General features: G+C 35.4%; 1 protein-coding gene across 1 annotated transcript; it reads right to left on the bottom strand.

Annotated features, from left to right (window-relative positions):
• Positions 1 to 239: 239 nt before the first annotated feature.
• On the bottom strand, positions 240 to 559 carry LOC125357681 (cytochrome c-like). The gene has a single exon (XM_048354616.1). It carries the CDS (start codon positions 555 to 557, stop codon positions 240 to 242), a length of 318 nt encoding a protein of 105 aa, XP_048210573.1. The 5' UTR covers positions 558 to 559.
• Between the last annotated feature and the right edge of the window lie 16,301 nt (positions 560 to 16,860).

The raw sequence follows: 16,860 nt of genomic DNA, 5'->3' as shown, positions 1-16,860 counted from the left end.
TTGTTGAAAAATTGAACATTAGTAAGTCCTATCATATCACAGAAAGGGGAAAAATTATAGTATTTTTTTTAAAGATCACATTTACTTAACCACAAGCCAGTTTTCCTTAAATCGGGACTGTACAAAGATATTCTGCCGGCCATTCATGATCAGAAATCTTGTATTAGAGATCAGTTGAATTATGGTACACATTAAAAAGCCAGGAGACATTTGTTTTGCAATAAATAATGCAGTAGCCATTACTCATTTGTAGCTTTTTTGAGGTAAGCTATCAAGTCTGCCCTTTCTCCCTTCTTCTTAATGTCAGTGAAGATCATTTTTGTTCCTGGGATGTACTTTTGGGGATTCTTCAAGTACTCCATCAGTGGATCCTCTCCCCAGGTGATACCTTTGTTCTTGTTGGCATCTGTGTAAGTTAATCCAACTGCTTGACCTGTCTTCCAACCAAACAGAACATGGAGATTAGGACCAGTCTTGTGCTTGCCTCCCTTTTCAACAGTGTGGCACTGGGCACACTCCTGAACAAAAATCTTCTTGCCTTTCTCAACATCGCCCATTTTAAATTCACTCTTCCATCGCTACTACAGCAGACAGCAGCTCGGAAGCCAGACATCCTGCTCTCTCTGGTGATATTTTTGCTTGTTACAAACTGAGTATGGGTTAACCAAAATGCTACTGGCTTTTCCTGGATAGAGACCAGAGATATTGACAACTATCTTACCATGTGCAAGATAGACCCCCCGCCACATACACACACACAACAACGGAGTATCTTTCTGGAAAGGACAAGAACACCAAGTTTGAGAAGCTCTTCCTCTTCTGCTCAAGGGCCAGTTCCCATACTCTCCTGAATTAGGTTAATCCAAAAGCTGATGAACACTTTCTTCAATGTCCTCTACTTGCAAATCCTAAACTGAACGCTAAATTTATTCAATTCATTTGCATATTTTTTCCTTTTTGTGTTTCAGTTGAAATGTATCACTCTCAAATATATGAAGACTTGAAATAATTTGGAAGACTAATGTGGGGAATTGCTTCTGTGACTTGACAAATATAATAATTTCTTTACAGGAGTTTTTCAGAGATCATTTTCTAGATAGGATTTAAGATTTGATTACTGTCAATGTCTATGAAAATTGTGTTGGAAGCTAATGAAGTCTTCCTTGATCCACTGTCATTTTTCAGTGTTTGCAAACTGTTGGTGGTGCCAACGGCCCTTCAGGATAAGCTGGAAGTACTTGGCAGCAGGGGAGATTGAGTGTTCAAGTTTAAAATCTGTTATACATATCTATACTTATTTCTAGGCATGATCAATATTTCACTCTGTTCTTATAATTTGAAAATTAAATCACTGCTTCTTAGTCTGAACTGATTTTTTCACTAGCAATTTCATTGTTTGAAGAAGCCCCAAATAATTATATGGGCAAACCATAATGGAGACCTGTTGGTGGTTCTACCATTATTCCTGCAATATCACAGCGCCACCTACAGGACAGCATACACACTCCACTACTGCACAAATTCACAGAAAGCCTTGATAGGCTTATCAGAAAGAAGAAATTGGTAGGGCTAGAAATTAACTGTAACAAAGTAAGCAAACAAGAAAGCCTAAGAAAAATACTTGTGTTTCATTATATGTATCTTGGCTATGAACTTCACTGAAATATTTTGAGAACAATTAAGTCCTTGACTTGGACTTCATAGAGAATTCTGCTTTCAAGACAAACTTGGATTCTTAAAAAGAAAAAAAAAAAAATCAACTACCTCTACCAAACGAGAAAACTATGCTCCCATTGGGAAGAAAAATGTAACCTATGAGAGAGACAAAAGCAGACTTTAGTCCAAGACTGCAGTGAATGTACAGAGGTCTTTCTCAATGGTCTTAGAGAAGGACAAAACAACAACAAAGACATACAGTTGTTCAATGAGGAAGGGAACTTCAAAAATGTGTCCCTTATCCCCTGTGAAAAGGACATTTAACTCTCAAAGGCCTAGCAGCTGTAAAAATAAACTTTGGTAAGGTCATCATTTAAAAATCTGTCTGCCCACTCCATATGAGCCAAGCAATTCCATTCTTTGATGAAGTAGTACAGGGTATTACCATAAATCTTTTTCACTAATACAATGGCCATTGGTTCTTTTTAGTAATTTTATATAATGTGGATTAAAACCAGGCCTTGTCTGTTCTCACCAGGAAAGGAAAAGTAGGAGGAGAAGACAGTACTTTTTAAGAGTGAAGACCAGCCAAGCAGATTAAATCACACCATTAAACTTAATGGAGTCTGAGAGACCAAAGGCCAATTATTAGTTCATAATAATGACCTTCAATCCAACATCAAGGAAATGCTATTTCCTATTACAACAGCAGAACTAACTCCCTTGCCCCTTCCCCCCACCTACCACCTTGCTTTATTTCTAACATGTTTAACCACAGACAGAAGGAATGGGGGTGGTGAGCATCAATAATCAACTGAAATGACCATGCTGCATACTTATAGCATAAATATATTATTTAACTAATAATATTATTTTTTGCAGTTAAGATTAAAATAGCACATCAAAAGATGTGGAGCCTTCTAAGAATCCAGGGGAAATAATTCTCATAAAAGTTACCTGAAGGAATTTGCAACTATTCATGTTCTGAAAGAGGCAATAACACAATAAAATCTGTGTGGGAAAGTATGAAAATAATCAAAAGAACTGAAAAGCCTTCACTGGGGTAATACCACTCTTTAAAGTGGTGAGAAAAATTTTATTCTTTCTCTTTCTTGTTCAGCTAAAATAAGGCATAGATGACAAATTGAGAATGTTAAATTGCCTCATAACAGCTGATTAGAAGTATGGCCTCAACTTTTCAAGATTGAGATCTAGATTTATGACCATTTTTAGTTAATTTTATGTGCCTTGCTCAAATCTAGTGAATAATAAAACCAAGCACTTTAATGAAAACACCTTCCTGTTATGTAAAATTGTTTTAAGAACATAAGTATCTAAGTTATATCATGATGAATTATGACTTCCAATAGTGACATAATATAGAATATTTATATAATGCCATCGATACAAGACCATGAGATACAAAAGCAGCTTTATTTTTAGCTTCAAAAATGAATTGAATGTTTTGGATATAGGACTTAGCCATGTTGTCCAACCTAGCCTTAAACTCACTATATAATCTGGGCTGGCCTCAGACTTATATTTCTTTCTTAGTCTCCAGTGCTGAGATTACAGGTAAGCAGCACTATGCTTGGCCAGGAATTCTCGATGTCCATTTTAGTTCAACTTCAAATTTAAAATAATCTACTGAATATATATGTCAAGTGAGAAGATATCATTAAATTTTTGCAGAACCCTAATGGATGGTCATAAATAAAATTAAAAGATTCAGATTTTTATTTTCCTTTTTTATTTTGTTTTTAGTGGATAAAGCAAAATCTCTTTAGAAACAAATATAAATCAGGAAGAATATTAACACAAAATAAGATTGTGTTCCATCTTTGCTTCTGATCTAACTGTAGTTCTCAAATAACTTAAATAAAATTTAAAACATATTTATACATGACTTAGAATTTATTGGAAGTTACCACATCAATTCTGTGACACTGTTGAAAGGAAGTGCTCATAGATTTTTGATGTTACACCTGACAAGGTATATTCCTTTAGTACCAATAAACATCTTAGCCTTAAAAAATGCATCTTAAAGAAGGTAAATATGCTTCAATTAATTTTCCATATATTTTTGAAGGTAAGTTTTTAAATCCATAGTTACAAAATTCTTCTAAAATATATTCATCTCATTCCTTTAAGATGGTTTCTCAAATATTTCCCCTGTAAATATGCTGCACTATAAATTGCCTTGAATAAAAAGGAGAATCAGAAGAACTCTTAATTACTCAGTAGCATAATTCCTTCCTAGTAGAAGAAAATGTTATTTTATTTGCATCCAGTTACGAAAGCCTACATAGTCGAATGACAGTTTTCATTTTGGATGTGTCCTCTATGAATGGGTGGCTTTGATTGACCTTAAAACGGTAATAATAATGGTTACAATGACAACAATTCCATCAGAACATATTTTGTTTATTTAAGCCTCAAAAAGGAAGAAAGGTCTGTTGTTGAGTATTGCCTGACACCATCCATACATAATAAAAATGATCTCCTATTACTTTGAAGTAGTATGTGTAAATTTCAGTTCTGCTTTCAAATGCTCTTGAGTATATTTTTACAAATATTTTCACTATATATAGAAACATATATAACAACAAGTATTTTCTATGTATAAAGAAAGAGTATATATATAACAATGATATGCCAAAGAAACATAAGAATTTCTTCATGTATGAAAGTTTAGCCAATGTGGTGGCTGGAGAAAACTTAAAGAAAATACTGTGGTCACTAGCTTAAAACTCTAATGACCAAGTACATAAATGTGTGGGTATACATTGCTACATGGGTCTACTGCTTGTCCAGCATCCTCCTTCGAAGGCAGAAACAGGGGACATGCACAGCTTCCATATTCTGCCATACACGTGGGGGGTTCCAGAATCACAGCCGAAAAGAGAACTGGTATCAAGACCTGACAAAATAAAAGGGAGTTTAAGAAATGAACATAAGCACAAGGAATATGAGGTGAACTTGTGGTGTCCACTGCAGTAAATATACAATAAAATTATCATCAAAGACATTTAATGCAGCTTATAGTGTTTAACAGTCATGGCCTCTGATAAGAACTGGTATGTGGTGCTGATCTTTGTACTTAAAACAAGAAAAGCTAACACAATGTTCATGCTTCTACTTCTTTAGAATGTTGTACTTTTCATAAACCGAATATATATATGTATAATACTCAGTTTGTCATGAATATATATTAAAGTATGTTCTATAGTATCATATTTGTCTTAATGTCTTGTTTTGAAGCAAGTTTTTAATTTTCATTGTGGATAGATGCATCAGAATTAATGGTAATATTTGGACTAAACCCTTTAGTAAGCATATTAACAGTATTTCATGGTCATATGAAGCTGTAGCATACCAGAGACGAATCACCATCTATAGAAAGGCATCATGACATAAACTGATATTTTTTAGAGAGGAAGCAATTTGCACATTAGTATATAATTTGGTTTAACATTTTTTAAAGTAGGTAACTCTGAGGCTTACATTGTCCCCAATGATTAATTGGTGGCAGAGAAAAATATACATCTACATTATTCTTATCAAAATAGGAAAAGAAGGTCGGTGAGACTGTTCCTTCCAATTCATTATCAAAAAGCTGTAAGTAGAGCTGTGACTCAGTGGTAGAGTACTATCTTTGAGCAAAAAAAGCTTAGGGACAGCACCCAGGCCCAGAGTTCAAGCCCCAGGACTGGCACAAGAAAATGATATATGAAAGGTAATTTTGAGAACACACACAGTGTCCTAATAACTAGATTAAATGTATCCTAGTATAAATATTCTATGGCAAAAATAATTATATTTATTGACTATAACTTTAGAAAAAAATTTTCTGTGTCTTAAGTGAAATTTGAGAGGATAGTCTAATGTAGTTGAAATTCTGTGAAAAATTCTATCAGAGCTGGTTTTACCAAAATGAAAATATAAGTGAATAGAGCTGCCTCCCATGTTGCATCCTTAAATACTGTATTTCTTATGGTAAAAAATAACTACTTTATTTGTGCATTTTCTCTAACACTAAACTTGTTTATTTCTTTAACTTTCCATGTGTGCATCATAGAGCTTAAACACAGAGCCTATGCATTGTCCCTAAGCTTTTATATTTAAAGCTTTCAAGCACTTGAGCCAGAGCTCAACTTCTGGCTTTTTTTTCCCTTTGATGGTTAGTTAGAGATAAGAGTCTTATGGACATTCTTACCTGGGCTGTCTTTGAGCTCTGATCTTCAGATCTCAGCCTCCTGAGTAGGTAGGATTATAGATGTGAGTCACCAGCACCCAGTATGGCTTTGCATTCTTGCTTAGCATTTTTGCTCAAGGTTGGTGTTCTACCACTGGAGCCACATATCCACTTCCAGCTTTCTGCTGGGTAACTAGAAATAAGAATATCACAGACCTTTTCTGGCCTGGGTTAGCTTCAAACCAGAATCTTCAGATCTCAGCTTCCTGAGTAAAGATTGTAGCTCTGAACCACCAGATCCCAGCTAAAATTTCAATGAAACAGCACTATTTATATTTTCTAGCAACTCTACAGGATAGTTCAACATGTTTTGTTGAAGAGACAAGTATTTTGAGCTTAGTTTGTCAGTGTATATCATTAAGGACTATAATAAACACCTGTAAACCCAACTCATGTCTCTGTCTGTTCAAGGCTTGCCTCCTGAGGAAAAAGGTCATGTGATACACAGAATCATGTCTTAGTGTCAACAGGGAGGAAGTAAAGCACACATTGTTCCATCCATTACCAGGAAAAATGCCATCTTACTCACATGATAGTTAGAAACACTATGATATCCACCCCAGAGGAGGGTACAAACAGTTCTTACTGTACACATTTAGTATCCAAGATCCCTGCATACAGCACCCCAAATACCTCTTCTCTTCCAATTCTCCCATATTCTTTACAACATTTCCCCCTCTTACTCCTTCGCCTTTTATCCACACTCAAGAAAACCCAAATGTAGACTGTGGGCTTCCTCGGAGCATTTTTGTTACTGAGATACTGTTTTACACTAGGGTATCTTTTTGCTTTAGAGTGAAATAAATCAAAAAGTAATCTGGATTCATTATTATCAGTTATTTCTCTTATCATTTTTTGATGCTTTGTGACATTTTTATGGTGCTGAAGATCTTAAACTACTGAATACTTCTAAGATGTTAGTGTGAATTAATTAAGAAAAACAGAGTGAATAAGAAAGGAAACTGGCTGGCAACTCTTCCCCACCCACACATCATCAGTGATCCAGGCCTTGGAATCAAGTCACTTTCCATGTCCCAAGCACTACTGGCCCAAATATCTGGCACTAAGTGCTGTGGCTTTCCAGTTTATCATATTTAAAGTTCAGTCTTGCTAAAAATGACAAAATGATAAATGATGATGATTCGGGGAAATGTGCTTAAATTACTAAAATTTGAATTGTGCATATTTTTATTAATATATAAGCTGAGACTGAGCCAATCTTTCCTGTAACAACATTCAAGACTATTTGGAAATGCTCCTTAAAAGGGAGAGATGATTATTTTTCAAAAAGAATTGCACACACACCAAATCAAAATAAACAGTTTGCTCTTGTTTCTTTCTCCTCTTTTTGCTTTTCCTATTTTGCTGCTTTAATGACTCTTATTTAGGAGTCTGTATTTATGCATAACCTTTTGTAATCATGAACTAAAAGAAGTAGGAAAGTAAACCTGCCAATTTATTCCCCAAAATGACAAATAACATACTAAAACTACTTTCCAAGTCCTTCTTGAAAGAATTTAATGAATTTGTCTATAAATTACTGCAGAAGAGAATGTCTTCAATTTTTACATTTTATTCTCAGTATGGAGGGACTTACTGGGATAGAAATAATTTTCAGGTGCCTTACCTGAAGTGAGGTATGGTAGGTAGAAGACCACAAACTAAGTAAAGATTACCCAGAAACATCAACCTTGATGGTGACCCCACTGATAGTGATAGTGTGGCTGTCTTTGGAATACATAGAAAATGATAAATTAGTCAAAACTCAGGTCCAAGGTTTTCCTTTGTACAATCTACCTCCATCTCTGTCCCTTCTCTACTCCAAAGCTCTCTGTGATGCCAAAAGATGATTATGGGTGGGGACAAAAAATGGAGTTATGGAGATCATTATAAGGGTTTTGTAGGTCATACAAGAATGATGGTGATTAGGACTAGGTTTAGAGAAATTTAATCATTATATTTAGAGTGTGGTATAAAAGACAAATGCTGATTCTAACAAAGGATCATGTATAAATAAATAAATAAAATCTTGGGGTTATTGTTCAATAATATTAAAACCATACATGAAGCTTCTTTATAATTTATTGTTTAAATGCATTGGTGATGCTATATTTTAACATGAAACTATATGTATATATATGTAAATATATATGTAAATATATACATATGTATATACATATGTATATTTAAAAGCAATACACTGAGTGTGTGATGTCACGTCACTTATTACAACAGAGAAGGTCTGGCATGTTAGTACATGCTTGCAATCCGAACTACATGAGAAGTTGAGATAGGCGGACTGAGCTTGAAGTACGGTTAAAAAGTAGAGAGAAATGGAAGGGATGCAAGAGGGAAAGAGGATGTTAAAGAGATGACACAGATTAAGATGCATTGTATAAATAAATTGCTTTGTGAAAAGCAAAAAAGTGCAATATATAACTTAAAAGTTACAAGTAGTGGGTGGGATGGGAGAGGTGAGTTGGAGTGTAAGAAGGGGTGACATTGATCAAGAGGCTACTCCTTTGTACAACCATTTAAAGAAAATTAAATATATATGTATGTAAAAAAATCATGCTGGATGTAGTAGTACACACCTGTAATCCCAGCTACTCAGGAGATACTCAAGTAGGAGGATTGAGGTTCAAAGCTACCAAGGGGCAATCACATGATAGCAATTGAAAACAAAATTAAAGCAAGAAAGACTGTACAAATGGTTCAAGTGGTTGAATGCTTGCTTTGCAAACATAAGGCTATGAGTTCAAATCCCAGTACAGAAGAAAAGATTACAGAAAGGGATGATTTGAAAAGGGGTAAGAGAAATAGGACTATGAAAGAAGAGCTCAATATTGAGTCCTCTTGTTTTAAACTCTTTGTACCTTTAAGTATAATGCTAACTTGACAGCATCATGTAAGATTACATGGCTCCAATGCTCATGATAAAACTAGAAATTATGAGACTAGGAAGATTACTTAAGGGAAGACCAAAAGAAGCTGATCCGTATCACCCTAATATGCAAAACTACAAAGAAGGAGGCAAAGTTTTCAAATTAAACTAAATGGAGTAAGCAGAGTGGTAAACAGAGAGTAGATATTCCAAAAGCCAGAGGAGGAAAGCATTTAAAGGAAAAATCATTCTGTTGCAGGATGGCAATGACAATGAAGGTTGTGAAGTGGGAGACAGCATGAAGCCTGGAAAGGCTGTGGAAGCCCTTCCTTCACAGTAAGGTTGGAGAACAGAACCCACCGAGGTGAGCTGAGCTGCAAATCATGCCTGAAAGAAGTAAAAAGAAATGAAGATAAGATGAGAAGGCCCAGTAATAATTAAAGCATGTGTGTTGCCAGTATTAGCTCATGAAAACTCAAATCCAATTTCACCATAGATTTTAAAACATTTTTAGCAAGAGCTTCCATTGGAATATGGGTGTAGGTGTGTGTGCATGTGTATGTGTGTGCATGTGTTTGTATGTGTCTTTGCATGTATGTGTGCATGTGCAGTTCTCCTTTGACTACAGACTTGTGTGCTCTGTTTGTGCCCAGAACTAGGGCATGACAGGGAAGACTTCCATGATTCAGCATGCAGTCATGCTCATCTGTGATTTATTACAGGGGAAGGCTGCAAAACACACAATCAGCAATAGGAAAAGGCACAGGGGATGAAGATTGCGGGGGGGGGGGGGGGGGAGACCAGGTGCAACTTCCTGATAGCTCTTCCCCAATGGAATCATAGAGGACAAGTTTAATTCCTCCAGTGTTGAATTATGACTACTTGCAAAATATTGTCAACTGGAGGAGAATATAACAAACCCAGTGCCCAATAGTCATTCTCTGTCCAACACACAGAGTAGCAGACTCCCAAAGGAAAAGCCAATGTTCTGCATCAATCACATTGTAAAAACAGGTTAAGTCTGGTGAGTAGCTCTGATAAGTTAGGGAATATTTGAGAACCTTCCCCAAATCTTAAGATCCCAAGAAATAGTCAAGGGTCTGCTTGCAAGCAACCTTTCTAAAGATGGCAGGGTCAGACCTACTGTATGAACTCTTTTCTGAACACCAGCCAAAGTTGATCAGCTTCTTTGTGTGTTAACATTTTAAAACAGTTTTCTGGCATTAGTACATACTTATCAGAAAGGCTAAGCAAGGAGAAAAGGTAATTAGTGAGAAGGCATTATGTGATCTCAGGCATTTCATCAATGAAGTCTGACAGCAGCTAACCAGGCCTGGAAACAGATCTAAAGCACTGTATCAAGGCTTAGACTTGTGATCTGGTAAGGGGATGAAGGCCCCAGAACTTAGAGCAAACAGAATATCAAGCAAAAACCTTATTTTATATGGGGAATGAGCAAACCATCCAAGATCCCACTTTTTAATCTGGAATTCTAATTAATATATCTATTTAGATGCTTATATTTGCCAAGACTTGAAAATAAGTCAATACCAACAGGATAGCGGTGGCCATCCATGAGATTTACCTGGTCCAAGAAGAAAGTTGAATTTCTTGTCATCCATTCTACTTCCTCATGTTGCATAACAAAAAAAACTCATAAATTACTGGCTTCACAGCACAGATGTTTCATAATTTTTGAGGGTCTGACATCAGGGCAGGATTTGGCAATGTGATCCATGTACTCTATGTGGCATTTGTGAGTCACTGGTAATGTTTCTCTCATGCAGGCCTGGTGTGGAGGGCCTGACATGCTCAGCATGTGAGCATGAGTTCATGCTCAGCAGTGGTGAAAGGAAATCTGGACTCAGGTAAGAATGTCGGGTAAAGCACCTGCAAATGATCTTTCCAAGGTGTTGTTCTCAGGTATGCTCATTGGATTTCTCACACATTCCCAGTATGAAGGTTCCAGAACCAATGAGGAAGCCCAAGGTCTCTTTTGAAATAGCCACTGAATACCCAAACTTAATTTTGCTACGTTGTGTTGGTGGAAGACAACATTTAAACCATCTTGGATTCAAGAGGGCAATTAGATTCTACATCTCTGTGGGGAGAGTCACAAACTGCATTCATGATTCCCAAATTTCTTCTCAATCATTAATGATGGCTTCTTCTTTATCTTGTGTTTATTAGAATCCCATTGACAACTAGTAGGTATTATTTTTCAAAAGTAAGATATACTCCAACTCTCAAAGGAGTTGCTTTACTGCTTTGATTAATCTTATTTCATACTCATAAAGAGCATGATGTTTATTTTGCAAATCAAATGGCATCTATGAATTCCTCTTGGATTGTGCATGTATATCAGTTATAAATTTTCCTCACATAAACATTGAAGCAAAATGAAACTGTTCTCTAAATGGGAGGAGAATTATTTTTCACCATGATGACCTAAATCTAGAGTATAATTCATCCTTGAGTAATACGATTGACCATGACAGAGTATGATCATTACAAACAGAATGACCATGGCAGAATATTTCATGAAGGTGGTTAGAATGATTCAAAATGTGGGAGTATACTCAGTAATCACAATTAATGAGCATGTACAAGCACACAGGCATTAGTGATAGGTGGGGCTTTGCTTCAGGACAAGGATATACGACATCCACTGGTATAGATTCATTTGACAATTTATATATGTTTAAAGTCACGATTATCCTCTTAATAATCATATCTTTAAAGACATCTTGTTAAGTCATTAACAAGACACACTGAAAACTAGTTTTCAACTAGGAAGGACTGCTCTTGTTTCCCCAAACAAAACAAGATTAAAATAAAGCATTCCCCTTTTTTAAAATATATTTTTGTCATCAAACTGAATTGCAGAGAGGTTACAGTTTCATACATTAGGCATTGGATACATTTCTTGTACTATTTGTTACCTCATCCCTCATTCCCCCCTCCCCCTCCCACTTTTCCTTCCCCCTCCCCCCCCACGAGTTGTTCAGTTGTTCAGTTCATTTTCATCAAACAGTTTGTAAGTATTGCTTTTGTAGTTGTTTGTCTTTTTTTTACCCTGTGTCTCTCAATTTTGGTATTCCCTTCCAACATTCCCCTTTTTAAAATATAATTTTATTGTCGAGGTGATGTACAGAGGGGTTACAGTTGCATATGTAAGATAATGAGTACATTTCTTGTTGTACTTGTAAACCCCCCTCCCTAACTTTTCTCCCACCTTCCCTTCCTTCACTTAATATGACTTTTCCTAAGTCTTTCCATTTCCTTACAAATGGGGCAATGCTATTCTTTCTGATAGAATTCTATGCTTCCATCAGAAAGAAATAATTCCGGGGCTGGGAATATGGCCTAGCGGTAGAGGTTCAATTCCTCACCATCACATACATAGAAAAAGCCAGAAGTGGAGCTGTGGCTCAAATGGTAGAGTGCTACAAAAGAAGCCAGGGACAGTGCTTAGGCCCTGAGTCCAAGCCCCAGGACTGGCAAAAACGAAAGAAAGAAAGGAAGGAAGGAAGGAAGGAAGGAAGGAAGGAAGGAAGGAAGGAAGGAAGGAAGGAAGGAAGGAAATCATTTCCTTTTAATACCATTCACAAGTGAGCAGTTTGTCCATACACACGGTATAGTATAGGAAAAGTAGTTATCACATAGTGTGCATTTGAATTTTTTATTCTATTTATCTATCATCTATCTACAGATATATAGTTTTATATCTATAGATATCTATATCTAAATTTATAGATATAGATTTATATCTATAGATATCTATATATTTATGTACAAATAGATATCTATAGATATCTGTTTATATATTTATATCTATACATATCCATAGATTTAGATCTATAGATACCTGTATTTGGATCTGTAGATATAAATTTATATCTATATGTATCCAGAGAGAGAGAGAAAGAGAGAGAGAGAGAGAGAGAGAGAGAGAGAGAGAGAGAGAGGCAAGATTTGCCAAAGAAGTAAGGACAAGAAGTAAGACAGAGATGAAAATCCAGTACACAAGAAGCTTGTACTCTAATCATTTCAAACCTGGAACTTGTCTACAAAGTATTTACTTGTTCATTTTTGTATTAATGGCTTTCTCTGCTAACTGTATACATGGAAAAAAGAGCTGCCTTTTCTCACCCATAGTTCAACAATCAAGTGAAGGTAACTTCAGTATCTATGATTTAATGTCAACCTTTCAAAAATGAACATTTATTGGCCTCTCTTAGGATAGGTGAGTCTCTCTTTGCTCCTAGGAAAGGCAACAGCAAATTGAATAAGTAAAGAAACAAAACTCTGCTTACATACTGGTGTTTTATTAGGGCAGAAAATATGGGTAGTTCTAAGAGAACTTACAACTTTGTGGTTTGTGTAAGGTTCACTGGAAATGAAACCCATCACATGGTTCAGGCAGAGAAGAGTTTATTGAGGGAGAGAAAAATGCCAGTCTTCACAAGATGGTGGTATGGGGAGGAAGAAGAGAAAAGGAGGGAAAGGAGAGAAAGAGAAAAAAAGGTAAAGAGAGAAAGGAGAGAAAGAGTAAGAGTTGCATTTGACTATTAAAGAATACCCTCGTTTTATTTTGGGGGGGGATGAGGGACGAGGTAACAAACAGTACAAGAAATGTATCCAATGCCTAATGTATGAAACTATAACCTCTCTGTACATCAGTTTGATAATAAAAATTTTAAAAAAAAGAATACCCTCATTTGCTTTAGACAGTGACCACTTCAATAATTACAGTGACTGATGATGGACATTATTTCTGAATGCAAATAAATCTTACAGGTCTTAATGACATCTCCAGGGAAATCATTCCCATTCTCTAGAGGGAACTGTGTCCTTTCCTTCACCAGGAATAAGACTAGAAGCTGAGATCGTGACTTACTGAAAGCACAGCCCTGGAAACATGGTGCTAACATGAGCCTCTCAATTTCAACTCTCAGGCAGTATAGAGATGGATCTTAAAAACTGAGCTTTCCATCAGTTCTGCTACTTACTGTCAGACATAAGGGGATACTATCCTGGAGAGACTTCTTTTTTTTTTAATTTCAGCTAAACTGAACTGCTGTCATAGTAATTCCCTGTTTTCTAAATCCTTCATCCCTACTTAGGTTGATTGGCTATTACTTTGCCTATGTATGAATATTTATTATAAAGGCAATAACAACATCTGTGGTTGATCTGAATTAATCTTTCCTGGACCCAGAAAAACTCTCACACTTCTGCAGAGCTATTTCAGAACTCAGGTACCAAGTGGCCCAATGGATTCCATGCTCAGATCAAAAATAGGTCCATGCCCCGGTCCTCAGTCCCTGCACTATGCAATTGCATTAAGTTTCCATGGCTGCTGGAAGCATCCGTCACTGTAACAAAGTGACCCTGCTCACATCCACCTGACAGCCACCAGCCTTCAGCAAAGCCTTTATATAAATCTGGGCAGAGTGAAATGAAGATAAATAGAGAAAGGGAGAAAAGAAGCCTTTTAACTTGACTTTCAGTTTAGGGTTTTATATTTTTTAAATCGCTACTACCCAAATACTTTCCTCTTGATTGAGATTTAATGACCCAATTAATGAGCACTCTGGCCTTCGAAATCAACTAACCTCTGCAATAATGAAATGAGAAACATGTCCTAATACTTTAGGGGCAATATCACTCTTCACTTGTTTTGTTCTGCAGGAGAAAATCTGCAGTAAAGACTTGCAGTCTTCTGTCAGTGATCAAGAGATTAGTTTGTAGAGGAGCTAGACTGAGCAAGTTCAAAGCAATACAAAACTGCGTGCTCAACCAATTGTGAATTTTTGTAAACAAGTATGTGCTGTGAAATAATTGATACATACTTATGCTACAATATTTATTAATAATTAGTACACATCTAGGATAGTCCTAGCAGAAGATCACAATAGCTCAATAGCTATGTGCATATGAACACATAAGATGATGCTAAGTGAAATGAACTCCAAGTTATGGAAATAAGTGGTTTATCATTGTTGTTGTTATGTTCAACATATTGTGTGAAATTAGGCCATTTTCTTTTGTGTTTCTTCCCCATGGTTTTACCCCTGATGTCACTATAACTAACTTTGGTACCCTGAGTATTGTATATATGTTTATCAGAAGTAGGAAAGGGAAGGGGAACATCAAAATGGAAAGACAAAGAAAGGGTAAAAGGTGAACTAATGCAACAGCAATACTTAGAAAACTATATGTTGTAAACAATGTACAACTGGGAGTAAGAAAATTGAGGAGGGGAGAAGGTGGGAGAAAAATGAGGGAGGAGGTAACAAGTTTGATAAGAAATGTATTCACTGCCTTGCATATGAAATTGTAACCCCAATGTTCATCACTTTGAAAATAAATCAATTTTAAAAAAGAAATTCCAATTCAACTGTAGATTCTAGATCTTATTTGATAACCTTCAGTTTATGTGCCTTTGATAAAAGGCTGGGGTATGGCTCAAGTGGTAGAGTGCCTACATCTCAAGTAAAAGGCTATGAGTTCAAAACTATACCCCTCAAAAAATTAAAAATAAAAATAACATAAAATAAAAATAAGCAAACCTCTCTGTACATCAGTTTGATAATAAAAATTTGAAAAAAAAATAAAATAAAAATAAGCAACCGCAAAGAAAACTTGTATGGCTTTTCAGATATATGAAGCATTTCTATAAACCACCTAGAAATCTCTTTGGACACAAATAGTAGATAAAACAACCAAATGGAGGAAACACTATAAGTGAATTATTTTGAGAGTCACTATGTGATAGACATGTTTATAAATGAACTTAATTGTTTAGCACCATATTCTTTGGATTGTCTTTTATGCCCTGAATCAGAAACTACTGGGCTGGTTGGAAAGTAAACAGTAGGTCTATGGTATCTGTATTTTATAGTCTGCTCAATAAAAGAAATAATACATTTTCAAGTCATTTGGAAGATACCTTGCTTCACTGATTGTAATTGATTAGTCTGAGTATTACAGTGACACTTAGAAAGTAAGTTCTGTGATAGAGAAGCCCAACAGTCTGTAAATGGTTGGGTACTATTTTTACACAGGTAAGAAAATTGCAAAAGAACATTTATTAATATAAGATCAATCTCAAACCACAACTCCAAGATCCAAAACAGCATACATTTAAATATATGTTTTGCTTATGATGAATAGACAACTGAATCAATAATAGTCTATCACATTTGATATATTATGGTTGTGTATATGTGGGTAAACGTGTTATGAGAACACATGTATATATGGATGGATGGATGCCTATATATGATGTAGGGGTTTACATTTGTCTAAGCAGAGACACTCCAAGGAACAATAAGGGCAACATTGTAATGTAAACTTTATAAATGGATCTATATTTAATGTCAACATATGCAGTAGAAGCTACTATATAACTTGTTTATAATTGCATAAAAGAACCACAATTCTATACATTTGTCAGTCCTTTAAATATTTATATTCTCAAATAGTATTTGAGTTTTTAAGTTTCAATCATTGTATCTTCTTACACTTAAAGTATAAATTTGATATGATTTTATTGTACTTCTCTACTTTCTTTTTATTTCTATTTTACTCTTATTTTAAAGGAGTAATTAAAAATTAGAAGTTTTTAAAAATATGTTTCTGTAGAAATAGGATAACACAGTAGAAGCAAGTGCCGTTCCCATTGTCAGACTAGATTTTTAAGAAAGAATAAATGTGAATTACTGGTACAAATCATAGTTCAAGAAAAATATTAACCTAAAATAATCTAATAAAAGAAGATAGACAATAAAAGCAGCAAATCTAAAGCCACTTATAAAACTATTCTTACTGAATTTTCAAAAGTCTATTATAACATCACCAAGTTAATTTGCATTTTTGTTATATTTTTGGATGTTTAGTCTTATTTTGAGTCTATTTTGGAATTTTGATGTCATGAAGTCAGCATGTTTTTGTTGTTGTTGTTTTTTACAAAGAGTGCATAAAAATGTTTGAATGACTGTGTGTCTGTGGTGTGTGTGTGCATGCACACGAGCATGGGTGGGGTGCTTTCACAAAGCTG

This window comes from Perognathus longimembris, chromosome 9, assembly GCF_023159225.1.
Source record: "Perognathus longimembris pacificus isolate PPM17 chromosome 9, ASM2315922v1, whole genome shotgun sequence".
In the NCBI taxonomy this organism is placed as follows: domain Eukaryota; kingdom Metazoa; phylum Chordata; class Mammalia; order Rodentia; family Heteromyidae; genus Perognathus; species Perognathus longimembris.
Note: the sequence above shows the minus strand (reverse complement) of the source record. Positions and strands in the feature narration are given on the sequence as shown.